Source organism: Microdochium trichocladiopsis (assembly GCF_020744255.1).
Source record: "Microdochium trichocladiopsis strain MPI-CAGE-CH-0230 chromosome Unknown B0I36scaffold_3, whole genome shotgun sequence".
In the NCBI taxonomy this organism is placed as follows: domain Eukaryota; kingdom Fungi; phylum Ascomycota; class Sordariomycetes; order Xylariales; family Microdochiaceae; genus Microdochium; species Microdochium trichocladiopsis.
This window is the reverse complement of record NW_025763546.1, coordinates 1,783,993-1,807,682: the sequence shown is the minus strand read 5'-3', so window position 1 is coordinate 1,807,682 and position 23,690 is coordinate 1,783,993. Positions and strand designations below refer to the sequence as shown.

Here is a 23,690-nt window from a genome sequence, read left to right as displayed (position 1 = left end):
GGTCAGCCCACCAGGGTGAGCATGACATGCCGAACGGATATTAGTGGAGGCTGCGCCTCTTTACGGAATCATGCTTCGCACCTGAACGTATGCTGAGCAGCGTTAGCATACAAGACATTCACATCTCCCTTTCAAGAGTGTGTGACATCACCAGCATCAATCCTCACCCACGCAAAATGATGGCACCTGCAGCACTACGGAGTGAACATGGCCAAGGTGATGCACACCCCGAAATGGTGTAACACCGATGCTCATCTCTCCAACGTGGCTGCACTCAGCACTCCCTGAGACATCTCACATGGTGTTCAGCGGTACTCTTAGCTTCAAACTGAACGGGTACACGTGCCCTGTCAGTACGTTCCTGCATCATTGCAGAGGTATGCAGGAGAGTGACTTTGAAAAAGTCACAGCGGAGCGATGGCTGCGCCATGAACGACATGGCGTATGTTCCTTGTGGGCTTGCTTTTATTCCAGGAGAGGCCCACGACACTGTGTAATGTCTTTAGCTGGCCCCGAGAGAGGCCTAATGATGGTCGAGGGGGGTGGAGGAGTCCGATACTTGGAAGAGAGCAGAATTGTTCTACCATTTTAGACTAGACTGGTTCGATAACATACCTGAGACCGAGGTCCATCTTGTGTAGACCCTGTGGAGACTGTCGGGTATAGATGTACCCGCGATAACGGCGGCTGAGTAAGATATAGCTTTATGAAGACTATGTGCTATTTGACGATCTTTGCAAGACAGCTTCAATCAATGGAACCTAGTTTATTTCGGTATCTTCCGGCCTTGCTATCCTCTAGACTTCTTGCAGACCACTAACTTGCACCGGCACTCAAGTTTTGCAAGACGGCGTGCGCTAATGTTCACCTGCTAAGCGTCCGCCCTGTTCCCCGGCTGGCGATACCAGCCTTGACTGCGGAGCAGATTCAAAACGCCGCCGACAAGATAGAGGCTTCCAGTAACAAGCACGTGCCTTGGATGTGTTCCCCACCTGGCTGCTTGTTGCACAGCCTCCTCAAAGTCGCGGACGCAGGAGCTATCCCCGCCGACATGTATACCGTCCCAAATGCGTTTATAAGTCTTTAGAACGGCTGATTCTCGATCATCATATGAATCTGCCTTGAGCCTGACTGACGGACCGGGCTGGGCTGTCGGCTGAGCGTATATGCTGTGAGGATATGAAGTGAACAAGACGTGATGGAACGGCGTTGTCACGGATTTCGCGAGGCACGTTACTACTTTCTCGCCGTCTCGTTGCGAAGAATTCTGCGCAAAGATGAGGACCCGAGTTGCTTCTTCACCATGGCTGCGACACCCCAGTAAAGGATTAGCATTGTTTGGTGCCGTCTAGTAGCCAAGAAAGAAGCCCGCCCTCCTCATGGATATGAAGTTTTTCTACGTACCTTCGTATTAGAGATTGCGATATAAACCACGAGGCTGCCTTGTCAACACTTATTTCATTGTGCGCTCCGTCTAGGAAGCAAGTATATCCGTCGGCTTCTACGATGTCAAATCGCCCCGGCCAATAGAAGTTCTGTATGCCGGCGGTCACATCTTCAGCGGACAGCAAGTCGCCATCCCTTTCGAAAGTTGCTGCCGGACGCTGCAGTTGTACTAGGAAAGCCTCGCTGACTTTATGAGCCAGGGAGCAATTGATGCGTTGCACGTCAAGCTCGAGATCGGTCAGGAGGTTACTGTCCATATCTACAAACTCGAGATTGAGCCCGCAAGAGGCAGCCCGAGCAGACAGGACTCTTGAGACACTCGGCTCTTGCGCTGCCGAGAAAGCCAGCGACCCGGGCTTGAGAATTCCCGCCTTGTGCCAAGCAATGTTTTCAACGGTCGGCCCGAGGCCGCGGATGTGGTCAATGCCAATGGTTGTGATTGCAGTGATGACGGGATTGGCAATCACGTTGGTCGCGTCATATTCGCCTCCACGGTGGGCTTCGTATACGGCGACATCGACGCCTTCGCACAGGAACGCATGGAAAGACACGAGGGCCAGCATCTGCAGGTAGCCGGGCAGTCGTGCGCCCGTGGCTGATAAACATTCAAAGACTTCGAGCACGTACTTGCCAAAGGACTCGTCATCGAGGGGATCAGAATTGATGCGGATGCGCTCGGGAATGCGCAGCAAGTGAGGAGACGTGTAGAGCCCCGTCTTCTGGGGGAATCCCGTGCGCCGGCCATGCTGGCGCAGGAATGCCTCGATGAAGGCGCATGTGCTTCCTTTGCCCTTAGTTCCTGCAACGTGAATAATGTTCAGTCGAGCGATGTCCGTTTGCTGTTACTTGGATGATCAGCCGATAGACTGGGTACAGTGTGGATGTTTGAACTGGTTCGTATTACCGAGTATCCCAGGTGATCCAGCCACTGCTGCATGCCGTGGACGTTGGGCACGCCCCTAAACACTGGGTCTCCCTGAGGCAGTCCGTCCTGGGTCGTTAAAGGGCCTTGCGGTAGCGGCCGACGTAGTTGATCCAAGACCTGGATGGCGCGCTAGAACAAGACGGGTTGGTTGTTGGCATGGCAGAATGGCGTTAGGCTCCACCGGGACCCCGCCGTGTCCAACACGGGAACAGGACTTACATCGTACGCCGACGGCGGCTGTGCCATGGTTGCCAAGCTCGAAACCTATCGTGCCTATTCTCGTTTCAAGGCACTCTCGTTGGCTCCCTTGTCATGGGAGTCGGGTTGGGGGCTGTTGAGGATCAAGCGGCCGAGCAGAAAAGCGCACAAGAGTTGGCAGCAAAGCTCAAGGACGGGTAGCGTGACATTGCCAGGAATCCAAGGCGTGGAGACGGCCATCATCTCGTGACGCGCCCGGGTACAAGAGCCGGAAATGTCGCCATGGGTTTGCTTACCGCCCGAGGTTGGAATGTGTCTTGTACAACGCCAGAATGGCATCGGCAAGCGGGGAAGGGAGGACCCAACATGTCTGCATGGCGCCCATGTTAAGGTCCCTTGGTACCCTGACTGGTGGCCAGGAGCTGGGCTTGGCAGCCCTGGAGGTGTCAGTGAAGGCGAGGGCATCCATGGATTGCATGGATACGACACCGGGCGGCTGAGTACTGCAAGTACGCGTACTTGATTGAGCTAATTATCAGGCAGAGCAGGACGTCAATGCGAGCAACACCCAGCACGCATACTGACTGCCGTAAAAGGTACGCCAAACGCCATATCAAAACGGACTGACGGGGTTGGCTCGCTCTGTGTGCCTTACGTCAACCTGATGCAGGGAGGGGCAAGACCGGAGGCTAGGTGTTTCTGGGGAGCTCTTCCTCTTGCGCGGCTCGGCTCGAATAATGCCTTGCAGGGCTAGGCGGACCCGATTCTCAAGTACAAAGGTATTCATATAAATCGTGCCTCTGCTGCCCAGCGCTGGCAGGCTGCGTGAGCGAGCTTCTTCCAACAGTATGGCCAGCATGGCCAAGGAGGAGCGGCCCCGGCCCTATCTTGCTGCCGTCTCGCGGCTCCAGGTGCATTATCCTATACTCAAGACGGTCACCTCATTCCTCCAGCGCCCGTCTCTCCACACGCCACGGCTCACCGTGCTCGAGTTCTCTCCTCAGCGCGTCGCCCAGGTGCAAATCGTCGCCGAGTCCGAGCTGCACGACTACTGGAGCAGGATCCCGGCCAGTGCCAGTGATCCCGCCTCAGACATCAAAGGCCGGCTGTACCTTATTGAGGATTTATCGGCCTCGTATCTCGAGGCTGTGGGCACGCACTTCAACATCAACCCCGTCTTCTTCCTCAGGCACTTTTATGCGCCGGTCATCCACAAGCATCAGCAGCTCGACATCGCTCAATGTCCGCCACAACAGCTGCATTGCGGCATGCACCAGCACGCCACGGGCATGTCGCTACGTTACTATGATACCTTCGTCAGAGATGGCCCGTTGGAGCGATGGGCCAAGTTCACCGCCTGCAATGCTCGCCGCAAAGTCGTAGTCACTCGGCCATTTCCCAGAAAGGATGCCATGTTGACCATTCTTCGCAACATCTCCCTCCATGTTGTCGACAACGCCACCGACAAGCCGTGGTCAGGTAAGCTCACCACAAGCCAAGCGACTCACAACATTTACAGTCGTTTCCCTGCCAATAATTGACCACATTTAATTGATAGCCGTCTTCTTGGTTGATGCCCCTGTGCGGTCACATTGGGTTATCTCAGAACCAGGTCCAGGTGGAAGAAGAGACCGGCTCGAGCTCTGCCACTTTAAGCCATATATGGCACCTCTTGCAACATCCGCCGACCTCTGGGCCAAGGATGTCCTTACCTCACACCCGACAAAGGGTATCACCATCCCATACGATGAGGCTGGCCCCTTTCAGAATATAATCGACTACTGGGCACGGCGATATACCAGCCTTGACCTCGCCACCGTGATCGGAAACCCTCAAGGTGTTTTGAACTCGGTCGCCACAGGAGTCATCTTACCGTCATGGATGAATCTGTTGTCACTCTTGTCGGCGACTCTGAGTAACCACGAATACTCAATGTTTGAGTTCGAGGAGATTTCACCAAACACGAGCGGAAAGAAGGTCAAGTCGGAGCTGACCAAACTTCGGGATGCCCTTGGAAACATCAGTCGCACCCGACGACGGGCTTGGTGGTACATTGAGCACATACACGTATCGTTCCAGAACCTCGGTTACCCCAACGGGAGGGTCGATCCCCAGTCTCACGGACACTCCAGCGGCCACTCTCCCGCAATTGAAGAGCTGTCCGTCATCCTCAACCGCTTCTACTACATGAAAGAGCGGATTGACTCTCTGATCCCCATCATCCAAAACGCATGCAACATCTTGGAGGCCCAGCGAGGTGCCCTGGAGACGAAACAGTTCAACGCGCTGACGTCACTCGCGTCCGTCTTTATCCCTATCAGTACCTGTGCTGCCATTTTCAGCATGGGCGATGGCTACTTGCCTGGGGAGGCCAATAATTGGGTATTTTGGGCCGTTGCCCTTCCTCTGACCACGGGCGTGATGCTGGTCATCTTCAATTTGTCATTCATGCAAATGCTTGCGAAGTCGGCGGTGAGCCGCATCGAAGCTTTACGCTAGTGCAGACTGAGCAACGGGGCCTGCCGTAGACAAGTTCTGTACCTAGTACTTAGTGTAAGAACGTATGTAACCCCAGGGCCGGACCCTGATGTAGTCAAAAGGAACACCCAAAGAATGTGGACGGGCAATCAATTGCCTATGAATCGGCACCATCCAATGCGTCAATGACATGGTTAAGGGAAATCAGTTGTCGGGTGGTGGTACCTCAGAATACTCACAAACGGTGCAGGCGGCGCGGTATAAAGCCACAGCCTTACAACGCAAGTCGGAGGAGGCACTGCATCTCACTGTTGTCTCCTGAACGCGTGCCTGGTGCTGAGACGTGAGGGGGCTGGGGAGGCGGCCCCTGCTTTGCTAGCGGTCGCGTAAGGTGCCGGAACAGGGCACAAACGCTGTGCTGGTGCCGTGTCTTCTTCTGGAGCCAAGTTGTTGTCTGTGCCGCACGGCGCTGCGCGAACTTCAAACACTACATTCCGAATGATTGCCAAACCCAAACCCTACCAGGTTCACCGCCAGCACGATGACACTTCCTCCAGATGTCTGACGCTTCTGCCAACGTCATGGCTTGTCCGAAGGCGGCGTGCTCGGTGGATGAAAATTGCTGCCGCCGCCTGTCTTGTCGTTCTGCTGTTCTGCCACTCTCCTTTCTTTGCGAAGCTTGACCATCCTGCACATGCTGTATTCATGCCAGACTGTCCCAAAAGCCAAGCACGAGGCATAAGCCCAGAGACAGAGCTTTCTAGCTCACCCCCACCGTCACCGTTGTTGTTGTCCACGCCAGCAATGAGACGGCTGAACCCGCGTTGGAATCCGGTAAGCGGGCAAGACACCACAGTTGTCCTGCGAAACGCTACCCTCTTTGACGGCGATTCAACACTCCCTGGTACAGTCGACATTTGTTTTGAGCAGGGCATCGTCACATCGATAACGGCGTCGCAACTCAATTCGAGCCCCTGCCCACCAAAAACACATGTCATTGATCTCGGCGGCAGATTTGTGACCCCCGGCCTTGTTGACATCCACTCTCATCACCTTGAGCTCCCTTTCTCTTCAGTGGCGGCTGCCCGAGATGTAAACGAAAAGCCGTCCCTCGGGACCATTACCCCGTTTGTGCGGGCTGTCGATGGGTTCAAGCCATACGACCCTGCCATCAAGCTCATCGCCTCGGGCGGTGTTACCTCGTCCCTCATCCTTCCTGGGTCCGGAAACATACTGGGCGGGCAGGCATATCTAGTCAAGAACACGCCTCGCCCAGGACGGGACCAGGAGCTGGTGGTGGAAGACCTATTATTTGAGCACGGAATCCCCCAGAGTGGACGCCGGCGGTACATGAAGATGGCCTGCGGAGAAAATCCCAAGCACCAGTACGGACACACACGCCTGGGCAATGCCTGGCTGCTAAGGCAACATCTCGAGGAGGCTCGCAAGCTCCGGGACCAACAAGACCAGTGGTGCCAGCGTGCGCGGGAGGGGGCAACCCCCAGCTTCTTGCATCGCTTTGGATACCTGGGTAGACCTGACTGGCAAGGGGAATACCCAAAGAGCCTCGAGCTTGAACCTACTGTAGCTCTGCTGAGAGGGGAAGTCAACCTGAATATCCACTGCTATGAGACCGAGGACATGGAGAGGATGTTGGCTGTCCTGCATGAATTTGACATCCACGTTCAGGCATTCCACCATGCTCTGGGCGCATGGGAGATTCCCGAATTCCTCAAACAGCAAGAGCCGTAAGCCACTCTCAAAGTCTTCGGTTGAGGGCCACAATGAAGCCACGGGCTCCGCTAATACTTGACCTAATAGCAACATCACCATTGCCACATTTGCCGATAACGCGCTATTCAAGCACGAGGCATACGGGGCAAATCTTAGAGCGCCAAGGATCTTGGATGACCACGGCATCCGAGTCGTTCTAAAGTCTGTATGTAAGCGGGCGAGGGTCTCGAATTTGATCATGTTCAACGAGGAGAACACGCGATTAATCACTTGAATTACACAGGATCATACCGGCGAAGGCAACTACGCGAAACACTTGATGTAGGTATACCCCCGAGCCCCTCATTTACAGCATCCGTGATTTCGACTGACATGATTCAAGGTGGCAAGCATCCATCGCGCACTCATTCGGCCTTTCGACAGATAAGTCACTTCAGGCTGTAACCTCCGCCGGGGCTCACTCGATTAACCAGGACCATCGTGTCGGCTATGTGCGCCCGGGTCATGACGCCGACCTGGTCGTGTGGGACATTCACCCTCTCCAGGTCGGGGCGACACCGCTTCAAATATACATAGATGGCGTCGCCCTTCTCGAGGCAGACGTACTGGATTCCGAGCTTGGTCGGCCAATCCGCACCGCGGCTCTTCTCCCGCCAGTCCAGAGGCCATCCATGGGAAAGGAAGAGCGGACAAGGCTTATTAAGAAAGTGACATCCCCTAGAGGACAAATTGTAATCCATGGAATCACCAAGGCCCTACTCAGTTGGTGGAAGCCCTCTGAGGATCCGAACAATGCTGCCGATGCAGACAGCGAGGAGGCACATCAGCTCACGGCCGTCATCTCAGCGGGCAAGCTGACATGTATTGGCCGCCGACTCGCTTGCGCACCGCACATCCGGGACAATGCAACATACATTAACCTCAAAGATGGGCACATCTCACCAGGCCTGGTCGCCTTTGGTAACAAGCTGGGGTTGATAGATATTGCCTCGGAGCCCTCCACGGGCGACGGATCGCCCGCTTCAAGTAGCAGCGCACTCAACGAACAGAGAGACCTGCATTATGCCAAATATGGCGTCCACTTTGGTGGCCGAAGTCTCGGCAGAGCTCGGGTGGGAGGGGTGACAAGGGCCATCACCGCGCCGCTGCGTGGCAATGGAGGAGGCCTGCTGCAGGGCGTCAGCGTCGGCTTGCGCACAAGCGACAGTGCCACTGTCCTGGACGGCGGCATCTGGAAAGACGAAGTCGCTCTGCACGTCGTCGTGGGCCAGGACGGCAAGGGTAAGTCCAGGCTCGGCTCGAGATCCCCTGGCATGAGATGCTTACACTGCACAAACCCAAACACAGGAGCGGACACCCCGACGATATCGTCACAATTTGAGAGGTTGCGGCAGATCTTGCGCAAGGGCCAGAGTGATGACGATGGCTCGGACGGCGCGTATGCACGAGCTGCTCGGGGGGTGCTTCCAGTCGTCGTGTCGGCTGTGAATCAGGTAAGAGTATCAGTGCAGCTGTGCCTTTCTTCATGTCTCTTCCAGCTAATTTGATATCCGCAAACTTTCAGGACGATATCGCCCAGGTCATTCTACTCAAACGAGAGTTTCCACGAGTGCGCTTGGTGATATTTGGTGGCCACGGAGCACCCGCAGTGAGTCGTACTCATCTTTCAATCTAGACCCCCTAACCCCTGACCCCCAAATTTTGTTTCTTGTTTTTTGTTTCCAAAAAGCCGGTGTCTCTTTTATTTGCCTGTGTTTGGACTAACCTCCCCTGATTTCCCTTGTGATACTCAAGGTTGCAAAAGAACTTGCCGCGGCGGACATCCCCGTCATACTTTCCGGCAACCGCGGCGCGCCCGACACTTGGGAGAAGAAGGACGTCCTGCCGGGCCCGCCGCTCTCGCGATGCCCCGCCGAAGTCCTGATCAACGCGGGTGTCCTAGTGGCGCTCTCCGCCCGTAGTGAATCCAAGACACACGGGCTGGCGCTCGAAGCACGCTACGCGGCCAAATTTGCCGGGCTGTCAGACGATGAGGCAATACGCCTGGTGTCCACGAACTTCGACGAGATCTTGGGCTTGCCGAAGCAGTCCGCTGACGGTGAGATTCATGGCGGTGGCAAGAACAAGGGTGACTTCGTGGTCTGGGAAGGGGACCCCCTCCGTGGCGAGGGGAGTGTGGTTCTGACTGTACAGGACGATGGCAGGATTGGTGATTGCTGGCCGGATTACGAGGGGGCTGTGCTCTAAGGATGCCCGGGGCCTTCTTGAAGCAGCACTCTTTCCTTGAATTCCGGCACTCCCATCTTGTGCAACGGTTCTGGAATCCTCTTGGAACAGCATCCCGGTTTTCCTTCTTTTTTTTTTTTCTTTTTTTTTTTGCTGCTCAGCCTTATCAAATTAGGGTGGCTCACATCGCCACCTGGTTGTGCATACGAAGCTTTAGGCCGTTCTGAGACGTTCCCATTGAAGCAGTAGTTGACAGCTATTTTCCAGCGCTTTCCAAAGAGCTGATTGTTGTTCCAGAACATAGAAGATGTAGGAGAAGACATGTCGTCACCGATCAACGAGTGAGTGTATCGGAGGGAGGAGCCGCAACGCCCATGAGAGATGCGATGACTCCCTCTCTTGTCTTCCCAGACAAATTGGCAAGACCTTCAAGCGTGAACGATGCCGATTTGGTCTCCAGAGTTTCTGCCATGTCCTTCAATCCACCCGTAGCGCTCGTTGATGATATTCCTTCTGCCGCCCCCGTCATCGTTTCGGCACGCGGCCCTGCGGAATGCTCTTCTCCGAGCGCAGTTGCGCTCATGCCTGTTCCTTCGTGGTCAGAATCCGCTTCTTGATCCGCTTCAGAGCCTGAGATTCTCAGCGACTCCTCGAATGAGCTTCTCACAGCGCCATGCAGCACATCGTTTGTCAGCACATCCACACCCACGGCAGCAAGCCCCTTTGCGCAATCCATGGCGCGGGCGAAAGCATCATCAGTGCCCGCACATGCGGCGAACTCGGGCTGGTGATTGAAAGCGCCCCGGCTGTCTATGAAGAATGCAGCTTGCATCGCAGGGCAGTGGTGTGAGACATTTCCTGCAGGTGGGTGCCGTTGGGCGTAACCAGCCCGCAGAGACAAAGTCAGGGATCATCGCACTTGAACACTGTTGACCTTGGATGCTCACTTGCTTACCTTGATCTGTCGCTGCGACTGGGTTGTCAGTGATCTCGGGCAGTGTGTAGGCTGTGCTGATGCCAAAGTTACTCATGTGGCTGCTGAAAGCTTGACATAGCGGCTCGTTGGAGATAAGATTCCAGTACGTCGCACGAGAGCTGGCAGGCGTTTTAGCATACACGGAGAGAAAACACACCAGGCCGGGACAATGCGACCGCAAGGCCGATCACTACAGAAAGTACTGCGCAAAGGAAACAGCCCAGCGCGCCGACTGCAAACACTTACTCTATCACATGGGTCGTGCAGCCAGCCTCAGCGCCGCCGGCTTTCAGGCGTCGTGTCACCTCTTTACGCAACGCGACGAGCTCCTGAATCGTCTTGGCCCGGATACTGTATTCAGCCCTCGTTCGGTCGGGAACCACGTTGGCTGCTGTCCCGCCGCTGCGGATGAATCCAAACACTCTTGCTGGCGGCTTGAGCTCCCTTGCAAGGGCCGATATGCTCACGTAGGCAATAACGAGAGCGTCAAGCGCGTTCTTCCTGTTGCTGTGGATGGCGCCGTCCGTTGTACCAGTTGACGTCGGCTGGTGGAAGGCCATATGAGACGCCTGCCCATCAAAGTTAACAATGAGTCTTTGCGACGCAAGGCTGCTCGTGAGAGCCAAGGCTCGAAGACTTGTGTCGGTCCACGCCAGGGGACCTGGGTGAGCCATCAAACATGCCGAGGCACCTTCATATGCGCCGGCGCGGAGCAACTTGATCTTGCCGCCACCGCTTTCTTCGGCTGGAGTTCCCAGCAACCTGACGAACATTGTGGCCCTTGGGACGCGGTGGTCCAGGTAGGCTTCTTCCCTATTCTTGTGCTTCAGTGCCTCCCAGCAGCTTGTGAATGCTGCTACGGACGATGAGGTGATCAGATTGTGGCCGCAAGCATGTGAAGCGCTCACTCCCGGACGTGTGGTTCGCGGCAGTTTCGACGTGACTGGTAGAGCATCATATTCGGCGTTGAAGATGACGAGGCGACCGTTTTTTGGTATTGGCGGTGGAGCAACAAAGTCTGGCTCTGAAACAGTCCTCTCGGGCTCCTTTGGTACTGGGAAACCAACAACCCCATTGGATACTGTGGCTCCATGGTCAGATGCATCGTGCCGAGCTTCAACTACAAACGCTGTCTTGAGTCCATAGGCGTGTCTGTAAACTGTAAAGTCTGAGCCCAGAGCATCAAAATGGTCGCATATGACGTCATGAGCGATGTTCTCGTTCCAAGCAAGCTCCGGGTTACGGAATATCTGTGTTGTCAGTCGTGTAGTAGTTGTTGCCAAGCGGATTGCAATTTACCGTATCATTGATTGCTTTGATCTCTTCAAAGTGCTGCTTTATACTCTGCTCTATGGGCTTCAGATATCTCCCGTCAAATGCTGAGCTGTTGCTGTCCATGGGTTCGTGGACCTCCCGAGGTATGTAAGTGGTTTGGCATGAAGGGGCCAGAAAGAAGGAGGGGCGGGGATCTCAATCCGCGAGGCCGTGGGGAACATTCAATATGCACCCCGTACCGGAACAACCACCACCAGTTCGGACCATGGCTCGCCAAGTTAGCTCCAAGCAACAGCGTCGTACTGCACAACGGAAGAGGAGTTGGGCGGGGTGGCCACGCCATGCCGCGATTCTCGGCCGTCGAACCATGGCTGATGTTGCAAGACCTCCGACACCGCACGATTCTCGTCCCAGGCCGGACACTCGTGCACCCCTTGTGTGCTTCTCGTGTGCTAGCGTTTCCACCAAGTGACCATTGTCTCTCGTCAATGCCGTTTGTGGCACGGGCAAGCCTGCAGCTGGATCAGTTCCGTGCTGCATCTCGCCCTCAGGATCAGCCACGCCGTTAAACATGACTGCTTCCGCTACATTCCTGCCCACATCGACCAGGGTACAGCACCTTCGGTAGTTTACAATTCACAAGTGAGACATCAGCGGACAGTGGAATGTTGATGATACCTGCTTTCTCCCTCCTCGACGGGTGGCGGCGCGTAGAGTTTCAGAGAGCTCGAGCCGGGTCGTGCTTGGCTAGTATGGTCTCTGTCTCCGCCCCCTGGAAGTGTCCCTAGTCCGAATCTCAGGACGTCTTGGAGAAGGGCTTGCCAAAAGGAAGCCGGAACCTACAAAAAAGGTACCACACTGGTTTCCAAGATCGGGAACGACGACAGTTGTGAAGCGCATGCGCCTCGAGTGCAGGCGATGGTGTCCGGCATCCTATCACAGCGGCAGTTGACGCTCGGGAGTGTCAAGGGCCCCAGCCGGTCTGACATAAACGTGACCGTCCAGGAGCAGCCACATGAACCAGGGTGTGCTCCTGAAGTCCTGACCGCCTGAAGTGCGCTGCTCGTAACACTTTGTCCGAACACAGAAACAAAATGGAAGTCGAACACGTTCGGCGGGTAAAGAGGGCAAATAACATGCACTTGCGAGGGTCACGATGCTCCAAACCACGAGTCCCAGCTCGGCAAGGAGAACGATGGTGAACGGGACGGCATGAACAAGTTTTCGGTGGGGTGGATGCGCTAGCTTTGCCTGCTCCAAATCGAGGGTGGGCATGTGAGTGCCTGCTAGCGCACGGAAGGCTACCCGAAAGTCAAGTGCAGTCGTCACTGGGATGGGATGACTGGTGTGAACAGGGTTAGTGATTCGGTCGGACATTCGAACTGGCTCGCTCTCCTTCCTGCTGACACAGCTCATCAGTATCAGTCCTCGACGCCTATTCCCCATATCACGAGCAGCCGGCGAGCAAACTGTCCATGGAAGCAATGCGCTGGTCCCAGTCAGAGCCTCGCCGAGTAACCAATCGGGAAGTTCTGCCCACCATCTCAGAAGTCGTGGCGATGATCAAGATCCAGAGTCGACAGAATCGATCCAAGGGCGGTTGCGTGGAACACGTGGATGGACACAAAAGTGCGCCATGTAAGAAATCATGTGCCCGCCTCTGTCGTCGTGCTTGCACCTGGAATATGCATCGCCCCCGTCATGACGAGTTTAGCTTGCTGCAGATTTGAGGGGACTAGTGTGCTACATGGCCGCCCATTCGACAGTCGTTGCTTCGCTGGCCGTGTTCACGTTGACGACAAAGGAGGGGACCTATATTACCTGCTGTTATAGGCCCACGGCGTGGTATCCAGGCGAGCATAACTTTACCTCCGGAAAGTGTTTTGTTTGGCGAGCACGGCCATCCAACCAATCATCTGTGTTTTGGTTCACCTCTTTGTTTTCGGAGGGTCATCGTCGGAGCAAAGCCGCAGTCCTTGCGTGTTTCTATGGCACCGGTGTTGCAGCTGCACAATGCGCGTCGTCGAGGCCTGGCCCTCGGCCTTTAGGAATATGGTGTTTTCTGAGAAGCGGTTGGCGAATGTGCTGCGCCTGCTGGTGCTGGATTGTTCTGCTTGGGGGAGCTCTGTGTCATGTCATGGCCTGCCGAGTCTCAACGCCGAGCCCAGTGGCCCGATCATTGTAGCAACGTTGGAGCAGACCGAAGCAGCCGTCTGTGCCGCTCAGACCTGCAGGCTGCCTGTGGACAGGTTCGTGAGGATGTCGAGTGACGAGTCAGGAGGAGTCAGACATGGTCGGGGGCCCGCCTCTCGAGCCACTCTGAGCAACAACAGCCCCCTGCTGGCCGTGTTTCGCAGGTGGGCTCGGCGGGAGCTGGCGAGCAGCTTGACGCGAATCGCTAGGCCCGGCTGGTGCTAGCGCTGCACCCTGGCACCTCTGATCACTGCAGTGCGCTGTAGTGCAATGCAGTGCAGCATGAGGAAGCCGCCATCCTCGCCTTACCACTCAATGCTCCTCCCCCACCACCCGAGCCAAGGTCCCGGCTTCACGGCCTACCTTGTCAACATTCTTCCTCCCGCCGCAACCTGGTCCAGCCGCTCCATCTGCTGCCACGATCCCCCCTCAGCCTCGAACTTTTGTGGTGGCAGTTGCCAGCTCACGCAACCTCCATTCGGCCACGACCGCTGTCGCTGTCCCTCACGCCGCCGCCGCCACTCTTCCCCCGACGAGCTCTCCACCATCGCCCGCCACCCGCAGCCATACACTCGCAGCTTTCATAGCCTGCCTGCACCTGGCTTCGCGTGCGCGGCTCACAGAAGGCCGCCCTCGTGGGCTTGGAGACACCGCCGGAGCGCTGTGTCGACGAGCCAACCTCCCCCGACAACAGTCTCCTCAGCAAGCACCGTCATGTCTCGGCTCCCTACACGCAACTGAATCTGGCTCCTTGCCAGTGACAGCCCTGGCTCCGTATCCAAGGAGCCAGCCATCCCCGCTACACACACGATACTCCCTTCGACCATTGGTGCGAGGGCTCGCAGAAACAATCCGTCCTCTGATGCTCAGTCGCTGTTCGGCCATTCAATGCCCAACTGTCCATCTCGCGAACTCCGCACACCACCAACATGGATCGTGACCTTTCCAGGCTGGCGCCACCAGCTGTCAGCTCTCTCCGAGCCGAAGCAATCGGCCGTTCTATGGAACGCTCTCTGAGTGAGGATATCCGCGAGGAACGGGAGGAGTTGAGGGAAGCCGCCGAGCAGACACTGAATGTCATTGTTGACCTGAGTCTGGACGGTTCAGTTCGATGGGTCAGTCCATCGTGGGTCGATGTCATTGGGACACAACCCGGTGCAGTGGAGGGCACACCGATCGCTGATCTCATCATCAGCGAGGACAAGGCTGCCTTTGCCGACGCAATCGAATCGATGAAGAAGGACGACTCTCACAGTCAGTACATTCGCTTCACAGTCTATCTGGGACTTCTATCAAGGTTACTGCCCGTCAATGAGATACCGGAGAACGATGCCGCTGGAGCAGAGCGGCCCACGGTAGAACTAGAGGCCCAGGGGATCATGGTTTATGATCGCACAACTGGAGGCGAAAGCCATGTAAGTGTTTTCGTAAAGGACGACACAACTCCATAGCAACGATCCTGGCAGCTAATTTCTCTTGGCCTAGACGATGTGGATGATTCGACCATGGATACCGCCCAGAGAGATCAAGATTGATCTGCCCCCTCTAATTGTTGAGGCGCTGGGATCTGGCGCTGAAGTCCTCGCGAGCTATCTTACCCAGCTTGCTGATGCTGGACAGGACGAACCCGGTAGTCAGGTGCCGCCGCAACCAGTCCTGTGCCGCATCTGCGAGAGACAGATTCCACCCTGGTGGTTTGAGAAACACTCTGAGTTATGCCTTCAGGAACATCAAGCAGAAATGGACGTCCAAATGGCGCAAGAGAGCCTGACGGAGCATCGGCACGCAATCGTCAAAGTCCTTGATGCGCTTGAAGCACGAAAGAGCAGGCCAGCCTCTGGCGACACTGTCACACTGCCGACCGCAGAGTACAAGGGGTTGGCTATCGGACCAACATCGAGTAGTTCTTCACCTGGTGCGGCTTCCCCGTCTTCCTCATCTCGGGACCGCTCGGGGGGGTTTGGCCACAGTCGATCACGGTCTTTCGCGGTCCGGCGGCCTCAAGCACGCATCGTCGAGCTTCTCCTCGATCTGTGTGACACGTCTATCGAGATCAACCCTCCTGCGCTCAAAGAGTCGTCCCAGAATACGGCCGAATTCCGAACACAGTCTCCAGGGTCAGAGTCTCGAACCTCACAGGTCCTGCAATGGCAGTCGCCAAGCACCAACACTCTTGATCAAGAACAAGGCCTAGCAGTGCTCTGTGCAGATACAGAACGGGTGGCAAAGGAAAAGGTCGAAGCTGTCTTTCGCCACCGGAGGATCATCGAGTATGCCGAACGCATTCGGGTGGAGTTTGCAGTTCTAGTACAAGAGTGTATCGACGAAGCCATGCGGGAAGCCGCACGCATCGCCTCGGGTCGCCTCAGTGACTCCACTGAGGAAGAAGAAGAGCAGACTCCGGTTGATGAAGAAGTTATCGGGCAGCCCTTTGACCCGGACCGCGTGCTTTCCCCAACGCCCATAGATGCACCGTCATCTTTGGCCCTTGCCCTCAAGAATGCCTCGCTTGGTGAGCCCAGGGCTCTGCGGTCCGAGATGAGTGCAATTGAGTCGACACGCTCAAGCAGTCCGAGAGAATGCCCGACGCCGAAGTCGCTTGCACCTGGCGCCCGGGATGGTCGGCGCGAGTCCCTGTTGCTAGAGAGCGACGCCGCCGAAAGCGATGGCAGCACTCGCTCCTCATCAGCGGCGCGGCAAGTACCAAGAACGGATTCGCCAGTCTCTGAACTCGGCCAAATAAGGCGTGCTACAAACTCTCGGCAACACCACAGGCGCAGCCTTGTTCTACCGGGGACATCATCACCACATCGCCAGGAGTCACCAAACAGAAACACGCAGCCTTCATCACCATTACGAATTATCAAACCGAGGAACTTGCAGTTTTCACATGAAGGGGTTGCCTCTCCGGAAGCCTCACCAATGCTCTCGCAAAGTGATTTCGGATCTCCTGCCGCGGTCCACCATCACCATCGGCGCCAGTCATCTACCATCTTTCCAGACTTCTCGAATCGACCTCCGCCGTCCCCACGGTTGAATGCGGCAAATCCGCCCCCCATGGCAAGAGCCGTGCCACCATCAATCAAGGACTTCGAAATCATCAAGCCCATTAGCAAGGGCGCCTTTGGCAGCGTCTACTTGTCCAAGAAGAAGTCGACTGGTGAATATTTCGCCATCAAAGTCTTGAAAAAAGCAGACATGGTTGCCAAGAATCAAGTGACCAACGTCAAAGCGGAACGGGCAATTATGATGTGGCAGGGCGAAAGTGATTTCGTCGCGAAGCTATACTGGACCTTTTCGAGCAAAGACTACCTGTATCTTGTGATGGAGTATCTCAATGGCGGCGACTGCGCTTCGCTAATCAAAGTTCTGGGTGGACTACCAGAGGACTGGGCCAAGAAATACCTCGGCGAGGTCATTCTTGGTGTCGAACATCTTCACGACCGCGGCATCATTCATCGGGACCTCAAGCCTGACAACTTGCTAATCGACCAGAAAGGCCACCTGAAATTGACGGATTTCGGTCTGTCGCGCATGGGTCTCATCGGCCGTCAGAAGAGGGCTCTGAATAGTGGCGCCTCAGATACGCCCGACCTTTTAAAGACAGGGCCTTTTGCTCGTGCTGCATCTGTAGCATCGTCCCGGTCGACATCCTTGGATCTCCACGGCACCCACACTTCTCCGGGGGCGACTCCGTACATCAGTCCGGAGCACAGCGCCACCCAGCCCAGCTACTTCAACCTATCACAAAGTCAGCAAGACTCTCGTCGTGGTACAGGCCAGCGAAGCGATAGTGGCGGCAGCGAATCCTTGACTCAGATGATGAGTCACTTTTCCCTGAACGATTTACAGTCATCGCATGCGACTGTGCGATCACCTCAAGATGATGTTAGCGAAGGTGATTCTGGCGTTCCATCTGACCTGGCCCCCCTCAGTCAGACGAATAGTGCAAGCGGCGAAGTGAGCAGAAACACACCACCACAACCCAACATGATGCCTCCCCAGATGGCTCTATTCGATCCAGAAGACTCTGATCGAAGGTTTGTGGGTACCCCAGACTACCTTGCTCCGGAAACCATCAAGGGGGGAAAGCAGGATGAGTCGAGTGATTGGTGGTCGGTTGGCTGCATCCTCTTCGAATTCCTGTATGGCTACCCTCCCTTCCATGCCAGCGAGGCTGAGACTGTCTTCGACAATATCCTGGCGCGCAAGATCATGTGGCCAGACGAAGCAGACGATTATGTTTCGCCGGAAGCGAAGGACTTGATGAACAAGCTGCTTTGTATCGACCCCCAGCAGCGTCTCGGTGCGAATCGCGAGGAGAAGTTCTCTTCAGGCGGAGCTGAAATCAAGAGTCATCCGTGGTTCTGTGACATCACTTGGGACACTTTGTTGCAGGACGAGGCACAATTCGTCCCGCAGCTCGAAAATCCCGAGGACACCGAGTATTTTGATACTCGTGGAGCCACGCTACAATCCTTCACGGAGGAGATTGAGGATCAGTTGTCACCACCTTCAGCAGGCACGCCCGACTATCCAGACCGCCCTCACGACGCCTTGTCTCGTGTCAGGTCACAGCTGCATGTCACACAGATGAAGCGAGGTCTTATGCCGCTCCACATACCACCTCATATTCGCGATCTTAAGAGTCGCCGCCTTAGTGAGCCGGTGGCTTCTGACGACTTCGGCTCATTCGCATTCAAGAATCTCACTGTGCTCGAAAAGGCAAACAAGGACGTCATTCAACAGCTGAAGGCTCAAGCAATGGCAGCTCAAAACAGGGCTGGCACAAGTCCAGGTGGTCTCAACTCTGCAACTTCGCCGCTTCCCCCTGCTGAAGGCAGCCCGATTTTGCCGAATCCGATACCGAAGAATGTAGCGGCGGCGAAAGCCTCGGCGTCGCAACGGCCGTCTTCGCCCTCTGGATTGGGCAATCCCTCTCCAAGCCGTGCGTCACAGCCGTCATCACCTCTTCTAGTGTCATTCCACGCAGGACCAGGCCACGAAGGGCGACGCAAAGCATCAAGCAACTCTTCGAGCCTCTCTCAGCAGTCTGGGCCCTCAAGCTTGCAACCTGGTAGTTTCTTCGATATACCTAGAACAACACCAAGCCTGCAGAAATCCACTAGCGCCGCAGCTGCCTCACCTATGAAAGGCAAAGGAGCACCGCCACCTCTTGCTCTATCGCCTCAGAAGACTTTTGGCACCCCCAGACAAGCGAGTGGCTCGTCGACCAGGTCTCGCTCATTAACTGTTGGCTCACAAGATGGCAGTCCTGTGGCGTCAGACCTCTTAGCGCATCATCGGAATCGAAGAAGCCAGGTCTTTGACATGTCACCATCTTCGTCTGACAACGAAGGGGAGAGAGCTAGTGCCTTGCTTAAGGTACAGAGACGCCGCCAATCTTCCCGTCGCATGTCAGCCATCATGCTAGACAGTCCTTCATTCCGATCTCTGGACGTCCTGATCTGCGAGGACCATCCTGTGTCTCGTATGGTTATGGAGAAGCTCCTCGAAAAGCTTAGGTGCCGGACCATCTCTGCTGTTTCTGGATCTGACGCTATCCGCTACGCTCTCAGTGAGATCAAATTCGACATAATATTCACCGAGTTCAAGCTCCCTGAGATTAGTGGTACCGATGTCGCTCGAATGGTCCGCGAAGTCAAGAACGTCAATTCCCACACTCCTATCGTTGCGATCACTGCGTATCTCAAGGAATTACAGGCGCCGCATTACTTCGACTCTCTCATCGAGAAGCCAATCAGTTCTTCCAAACTCATTGAGGTTTTATCTAACTTGTGTCAGTGGAAGGCTCCGACGCCTGGGCAAGCAGCTGCTCCAATTGCAAGTCGCGTCTCGTCCGTCGGGAAGCAGGACTCGGAGCATCTTCAGGATAGCCCTGTGTCTGGCTCATCTGCCTACACTCGTGGTCTTGGCGGGAGCAGTTTCAGAGGCTCCAGTCGAGGTGATTCCATCAGCTCCAGTCTGTTTGGCGACTCAGAGTCAGCCACCACAGATGACATCCCGATAATCATCAGTCGCAAAACTACCAATGAGTGGGACGATAGTGGCTTAGGCATCAGCCCAGATGGATCAACAGGTCATCCGGCACACCTCATCAGCCAGCAATCCGCCCCTCCCCAGATGGAAGGGAGCGGCACACCGAGCCCTGCACGGTCAATTGACAGGCTCAAGCCAAGACGGGACACCTCCGACAAGAAGCGAGCTGAAGGTACTGACTCCGCTGATGACGAAGACGACGAGCTTGGAGCCGGGCGAGCGCGTGTTCGCCCGCGGTCTTTATTGCCAAGTTCGAAGCTAGGCATTGAGATGATGCGGGCAAATAGCCACGACAGTGTGGCGGTCACTTCTGAGAGTGCCTCGGAGCCTGTTACGCAGGTGGTGACGCCCGCGAAGGAGGGCGAGGCTGCACCTGACTTCAATGCTGCTGCCTTGCTGGCCCTGGGCGGTGGAATGACAGTGACGCCACCGCAAGGCATTTCGCCTGGCACGACTCCTAGGATCGGTACTGATGACATCACACCCCGTCGAAACCCGAAGGCTAGCGAGGACGATTCAATGAATGAGCCTACACCACGGCCTACGGTCAGGACTTCGGACACCGTTATGCGCAGCAGGTCCCCAGCTTGAGACTTGCCCATAGTGTGCACGGAATTCATACTGGAAGCACCCCGCCCATCTGATCGAAGTCTGCGCCCACGTTGTTTTTATGTATCTTTCCCTTTGTCAACATGTTAATGACTCTCTGATGAGCAAGGCGTTTTCAACGAGCGGACTTTTCGAGACTGCATCTTCTCTATATTGTTCATCTTCTCTCGGTCTCAGATAAACCGCTGCGTTGTTTCCCGTTCGTGCATGGACAGAGCGGTACCACGAGCACAAGCCTAGAGAACCTACATATCATCGAGACGTGCAGCCATGTACTTTTGCTCATCTATGCAAACTGCGAGTCAGTAGCCGAACGGAGTCTGGGGCGGGAGGTTGTAAGAGAAATGAAAGATATCAGGAGATTTTACTGAGAGAATGGAAGCATCTTTTTTCCAGAACCACACTACATGCATCACCACCAGTGACCAAGATGAAAATCATAGAACAGCTTGTAATTTGTTGGTCTTGCGACTTGAACAGGAGTCCTCTTGCCCCCCAATGTTTTGCGTCCTTTTTGCACTGTGGCTCAATGCATGAGATGCCTCAAGTAGACCGTTCCGAAGAGGCACCGAAAAGTATCCCACAGAAGACATGCTCAAGACGTCGACCAAGACGCTGGCCAAATTTCCTTTTTTTGACAATAGAACAAGCAATGCTGGCCACTCATCTAGAGCGGAGCCTGAATTGATGAGAGGCACGTTCTCGTCGATGGACAAGAAGGCTCCCAGCCTTCACGTATTCCCGCAGCTAGAGCCTCTAGTCACTCTGTGAGGGCACTCGGCAATGGGAACACAACCTCCTGTGTTGCAAGCCCTGCAAAAAAGCAGAGTCCATTCACCCAACGATCGATATATAGTCTTGGTGGGACCACACTGAGTGCCTCGTCTACAGTATCATGAATGGGCACTGATGATTTCTTTGGTGACGGGCTTGCGTCTTCGCCGGGTGCAAGCCTTACTCGCAAGCTGACGTGTTTGTCCAGCGTGTCTGACTCATTTCTAGCCCATCGGAAAGAGGTGAAGACGTGTTCGGCTGGTCGGGTGTCCGGATCTAAGAGAGAGCGCGAATCCTCCTCTGCGGTGAAGATCGCACTAGGCTGGCGTTTCGTGGACCTCCGTCCATTTTGGAGTTCGATCGCGTCAACGAGCGTGCCCAGGCGGAGTGACTTGCCGTCACGTAAGCACTGAGCTACTTGATTCGCCATCCAGTCTCGCCATTGGGATGATGGATGTTGCGAGCTGAAAGACGCATTTGTGGCCTGGCTTGAGCCTGCCCACTCGTCAATCTGTTCGGCAAGGGTGTCAAGATCTTTGCCAAAGAGACCGTCTTGCAAGTCGATGGACAGAATCTGAAGGACCTGGGCTGCTGTGAGATCAGGATCCGTGATGGCGTCGCGCCGAATGGTTCTCCCTAGGGTCCATAGGTGACCCTTGGTGCTTATGCCGCCGGCTGTGAGTTTCGGCTGGATGAAGCGACAATGTTTGATGAAGGTCAACTCCTGGTGTACAACCGGACGGAAGCTTTGCAAAGACTGCTTTGTGATATATGTGAGGACAGAGTCTGCCAAGGAGCCGAAGTTCCGCGCTGGATCGTTCTCCATAATTTCACCGTTGATCAGGAACAGCGCAAGCAAGAGGAGACTCAAGCTGTCCCGTCTGGCGAGCGCGTCATTGCTGAGGCGTGTTTCATATCCACAACAGTTTGCAATTATGGCTAGACGATCGGACTCGGTCGTGATGCCTCGCTTGCATACATCTGTGAAGATTGTAGGCGACATGGAGCGTGTGATTGAAGGCGTCCTAGGCGAAACGGCCCTTTCTTTTAGGAGCTCTGTATATCTACCCGAGGTTTCGAGGATGCTTTTGCAAGTAGATTGAGGTCCACCATTCTTCTGGTAGGCGATGCAGAATCTGGTCGCATGCCTCTTGAAGTCGGCAGACTTAAGGATGACCTCCCCAGGGAGGGCACCGAACAACGAGGCGCCCTTGCTACTTCGAAGTTTTCGTTTACAAACTTGAAGATCGGGTGTGTGCGGAATGAGCAACTTTATACGGCTAGAAGCTCTATAGTCTTCCTGAAACGTCCAGGCACGATTCCACCACGAGCTCGAAGTTATGTGTTGCAGGAGATCTAGAGTGGCCGCTCGCTTCTGTTCTTGGACATTGCCGTTGAGCAGATCAGCGAGCAGTACAAGCTGTTGCTCGGTGGTGATAGTGCAGGTCAGAAGAGCAACAGGATTCCTGCTGAGGCTGTAGACGAGGTGCATGTTCTGCATGGCCGCCTGCTTCTCAGCGTCGTTCTCCTGATCGATGCACTCCCGATCTACCCAAATGTTGGGACAGCCAACATACTTTGCAAAGCGAAGGACACGGTCCCAAACATTATCACGGACCTCGCTGTTGCGGACGCGTGGCTGCCTATCACGAGTTTCAATCAGATAGCGGCCAATGGCAGGACTTTCGTCTGTAGAAGGCTCCCAAGTGTACGAGACGGCAACGTAGTTTCGCGATGCATCAGTGCCAGTCAGAGGATCCAGGTTACGCCTTTTCAAGATTCCAGGGGAAGGCGGGACGCTCGCGAGAGGACCGGAAGGCCCTCGACGGCGCTTGGAAGGTACTCTGAAGTCGCCATCGCGCCTGCGATCGTCGCTGTCGTCGCCAAGATAGAGGCACTCGAGGTTTTCGATCCAGCTGTCGACAGGGCCGGCATCGCTGCTGACGGCGAGTAGGGCCTCGCTCAGGGGCTCGCAGCAGCGGGAGCGGAGCTGAGCCAGAGGCTGCAGGGTGTCGGTAAGCATGAAGTGCAAGTCTGGGCAGCCTGGCGGGCAACCGTGGGAGGAAGATGGAGATGCACCACAGCATCGCATGATTGTCCAGTGGAAGAGGCTGGCTGAGTACGGGCTGCATGCCCGGCTGGCCAATGGCGAAGCAGGCCGCTAGCTTTGTCTAGCGGGCACCTGCCAAATGATGCGCTAACTCAGCTGGGAGGGCAGCAGCTTCCTCTTTTGGCCCTGGAACATTGCCCACGAGGTGGCCTGTCGACTGACGTACGACAGACTACGTACCTTACCCGTAGACATGGCAGATTGACCTTCCTCGGTCAGCTAACAAGAGCTGGCGCGTCCACGATCCCAGCCTTCTGGATGCATGTGGCCGCCGACCTCCCGCTCCCGGCAAGTGCTTTCACCCTCGCTCAACTTATAGCACCATGTTCGGCCATCTCGCAACGTCTTTCAGCTCCTGCAGAGACATCAAATTGCATGTGAAGAACGGTTTCGCGAGCAAAGCTCAAGCAGAAGAGCAGCGACCGCCAATACGCCTGGCTGTCCTGTGGCCGTGCTCAGCCTGGCATGGGGTCAGGGACGATGCCGAGCACTTCTGCCGAAAGTCCAGAGCTGCGCGATAATGCGCACCTAATATCTTAAGACTTGCAATTATTACCTGCCGGCGCATCAGGATGACTCGCCGCCGCTTGGACTCTTGCCCTGTGGCACTTTCGCTTTCGCCGCTTTCGCTCTCGCCGACGGTCGGTCGGCTGCCCAGCAGCAGCGACTCTGATGACCGAGATGGG

The 23,690-nt window shown here is 55.5% G+C and overlaps 7 protein-coding genes across 7 annotated transcripts; 4 read left to right on the top strand and 3 right to left on the bottom strand.

Moving 5' to 3' along the window:
• Positions 1-1,328: 1,328 nt before the first annotated feature.
• B0I36DRAFT_285380 (Mur ligase) lies at positions 1,329-2,861 on the bottom strand (the record flags this gene model as incomplete). Its single annotated transcript, XM_046151583.1, has 3 exons — positions 2,591-2,861; positions 2,351-2,500; positions 1,329-2,285 (listed from the first exon to the last, which is right to left on the bottom strand). The coding sequence occupies exons 1-3, from the start codon at positions 2,615-2,617 to the stop codon at positions 1,329-1,331; spliced, it is 1,134 nt and encodes a 377-aa protein (XP_046015203.1). The 5' UTR covers positions 2,618-2,861.
• Positions 2,862-3,668: 807 nt separating this feature from the next.
• B0I36DRAFT_88274 (uncharacterized protein) lies at positions 3,669-5,150 on the top strand. The gene is made up of 2 exons (XM_046163505.1): positions 3,669-4,048; positions 4,138-5,150. The coding sequence occupies exons 1-2, from the start codon at positions 3,909-3,911 to the stop codon at positions 5,066-5,068; spliced, it is 1,071 nt and encodes a 356-aa protein (XP_046015202.1). The 5' UTR covers positions 3,669-3,908; the 3' UTR covers positions 5,069-5,150.
• A 701-nt stretch (positions 5,151-5,851) lies between these two features.
• B0I36DRAFT_238070 (amidohydrolase) lies at positions 5,852-9,028 on the top strand (the record flags this gene model as incomplete). Its single annotated transcript, XM_046149579.1, has 7 exons — positions 5,852-6,795; positions 6,869-6,986; positions 7,065-7,102; positions 7,164-8,062; positions 8,129-8,274; positions 8,346-8,429; positions 8,576-9,028. 7 exons carry the CDS (start codon positions 5,852-5,854, stop codon positions 9,026-9,028), a joined length of 2,682 nt encoding a protein of 893 aa, XP_046015201.1.
• A 130-nt stretch (positions 9,029-9,158) lies between these two features.
• Positions 9,159-11,873, bottom strand: B0I36DRAFT_317644 (uncharacterized protein). Its single transcript, XM_046153188.1, has 4 exons — positions 11,283-11,873; positions 10,230-11,233; positions 9,963-10,102; positions 9,159-9,865 (listed from the first exon to the last, which is right to left on the bottom strand). The coding sequence occupies exons 1-4, from the start codon at positions 11,379-11,381 to the stop codon at positions 9,342-9,344; spliced, it is 1,767 nt and encodes a 588-aa protein (XP_046015200.1). The 5' UTR covers positions 11,382-11,873; the 3' UTR covers positions 9,159-9,341.
• B0I36DRAFT_88147 (uncharacterized protein) lies at positions 11,058-11,873 on the top strand. The gene has a single exon (XM_046163504.1). It carries the CDS (start codon positions 11,360-11,362, stop codon positions 11,825-11,827), a length of 468 nt encoding a protein of 155 aa, XP_046015199.1. The 5' UTR covers positions 11,058-11,359; the 3' UTR covers positions 11,828-11,873.
• A 2,507-nt stretch (positions 11,874-14,380) lies between these two features.
• Positions 14,381-20,102, top strand: B0I36DRAFT_346944 (uncharacterized protein; the record flags this gene model as incomplete). Its single annotated transcript, XM_046156514.1, has 2 exons — positions 14,381-14,866; positions 14,937-20,102. 2 exons carry the CDS (start codon positions 14,381-14,383, stop codon positions 20,100-20,102), a joined length of 5,652 nt encoding a protein of 1,883 aa, XP_046015198.1.
• Positions 20,103-20,522: 420 nt separating this feature from the next.
• B0I36DRAFT_317637 (heterokaryon incompatibility protein-domain-containing protein) lies at positions 20,523-22,926 on the bottom strand. The gene has a single exon (XM_046153187.1). The coding sequence runs from the start codon at positions 22,915-22,917 to the stop codon at positions 20,881-20,883; it is 2,037 nt and encodes a 678-aa protein (XP_046015197.1). The 5' UTR covers positions 22,918-22,926; the 3' UTR covers positions 20,523-20,880.
• Positions 22,927-23,690: the final 764 nt, after the last annotated feature.

Coding starts and splice junctions, on each gene's coding strand:
- B0I36DRAFT_88274 (XM_046163505.1), top strand. CDS start 3,909: ATGGGCCAAGTTCACCGCCTGCAATGCTCGCCGCAAAGTCGTAGTCAC. Junction 4,049..4,137: donor CACCGACAAGCCGTGGTCAG/GTAAGCTCACCA, acceptor AGCCGTCTTCTT/GGTTGATGCCCCTGTGCGGT.
- B0I36DRAFT_88147 (XM_046163504.1), top strand. CDS start 11,360: ATGCTGAGCTGTTGCTGTCCATGGGTTCGTGGACCTCCCGAGGTATGT.
- B0I36DRAFT_317644 (XM_046153188.1), bottom strand. CDS start 11,381: ATGGACAGCAACAGCTCAGCATTTGACGGGAGATATCTGAAGCCCATA. Junction 11,234..11,282: donor TCAAAGCAATCAATGATACG/GTAAATTGCAAT, acceptor CTGACAACACAG/ATATTCCGTAACCCGGAGCT. Junction 10,103..10,229: donor TGCACGACCCATGTGATAGA/GTAAGTGTTTGC, acceptor AACGCCTGCCAG/CTCTCGTGCGACGTACTGGA.
- B0I36DRAFT_317637 (XM_046153187.1), bottom strand. CDS start 22,917: ATGCTTACCGACACCCTGCAGCCTCTGGCTCAGCTCCGCTCCCGCTGC.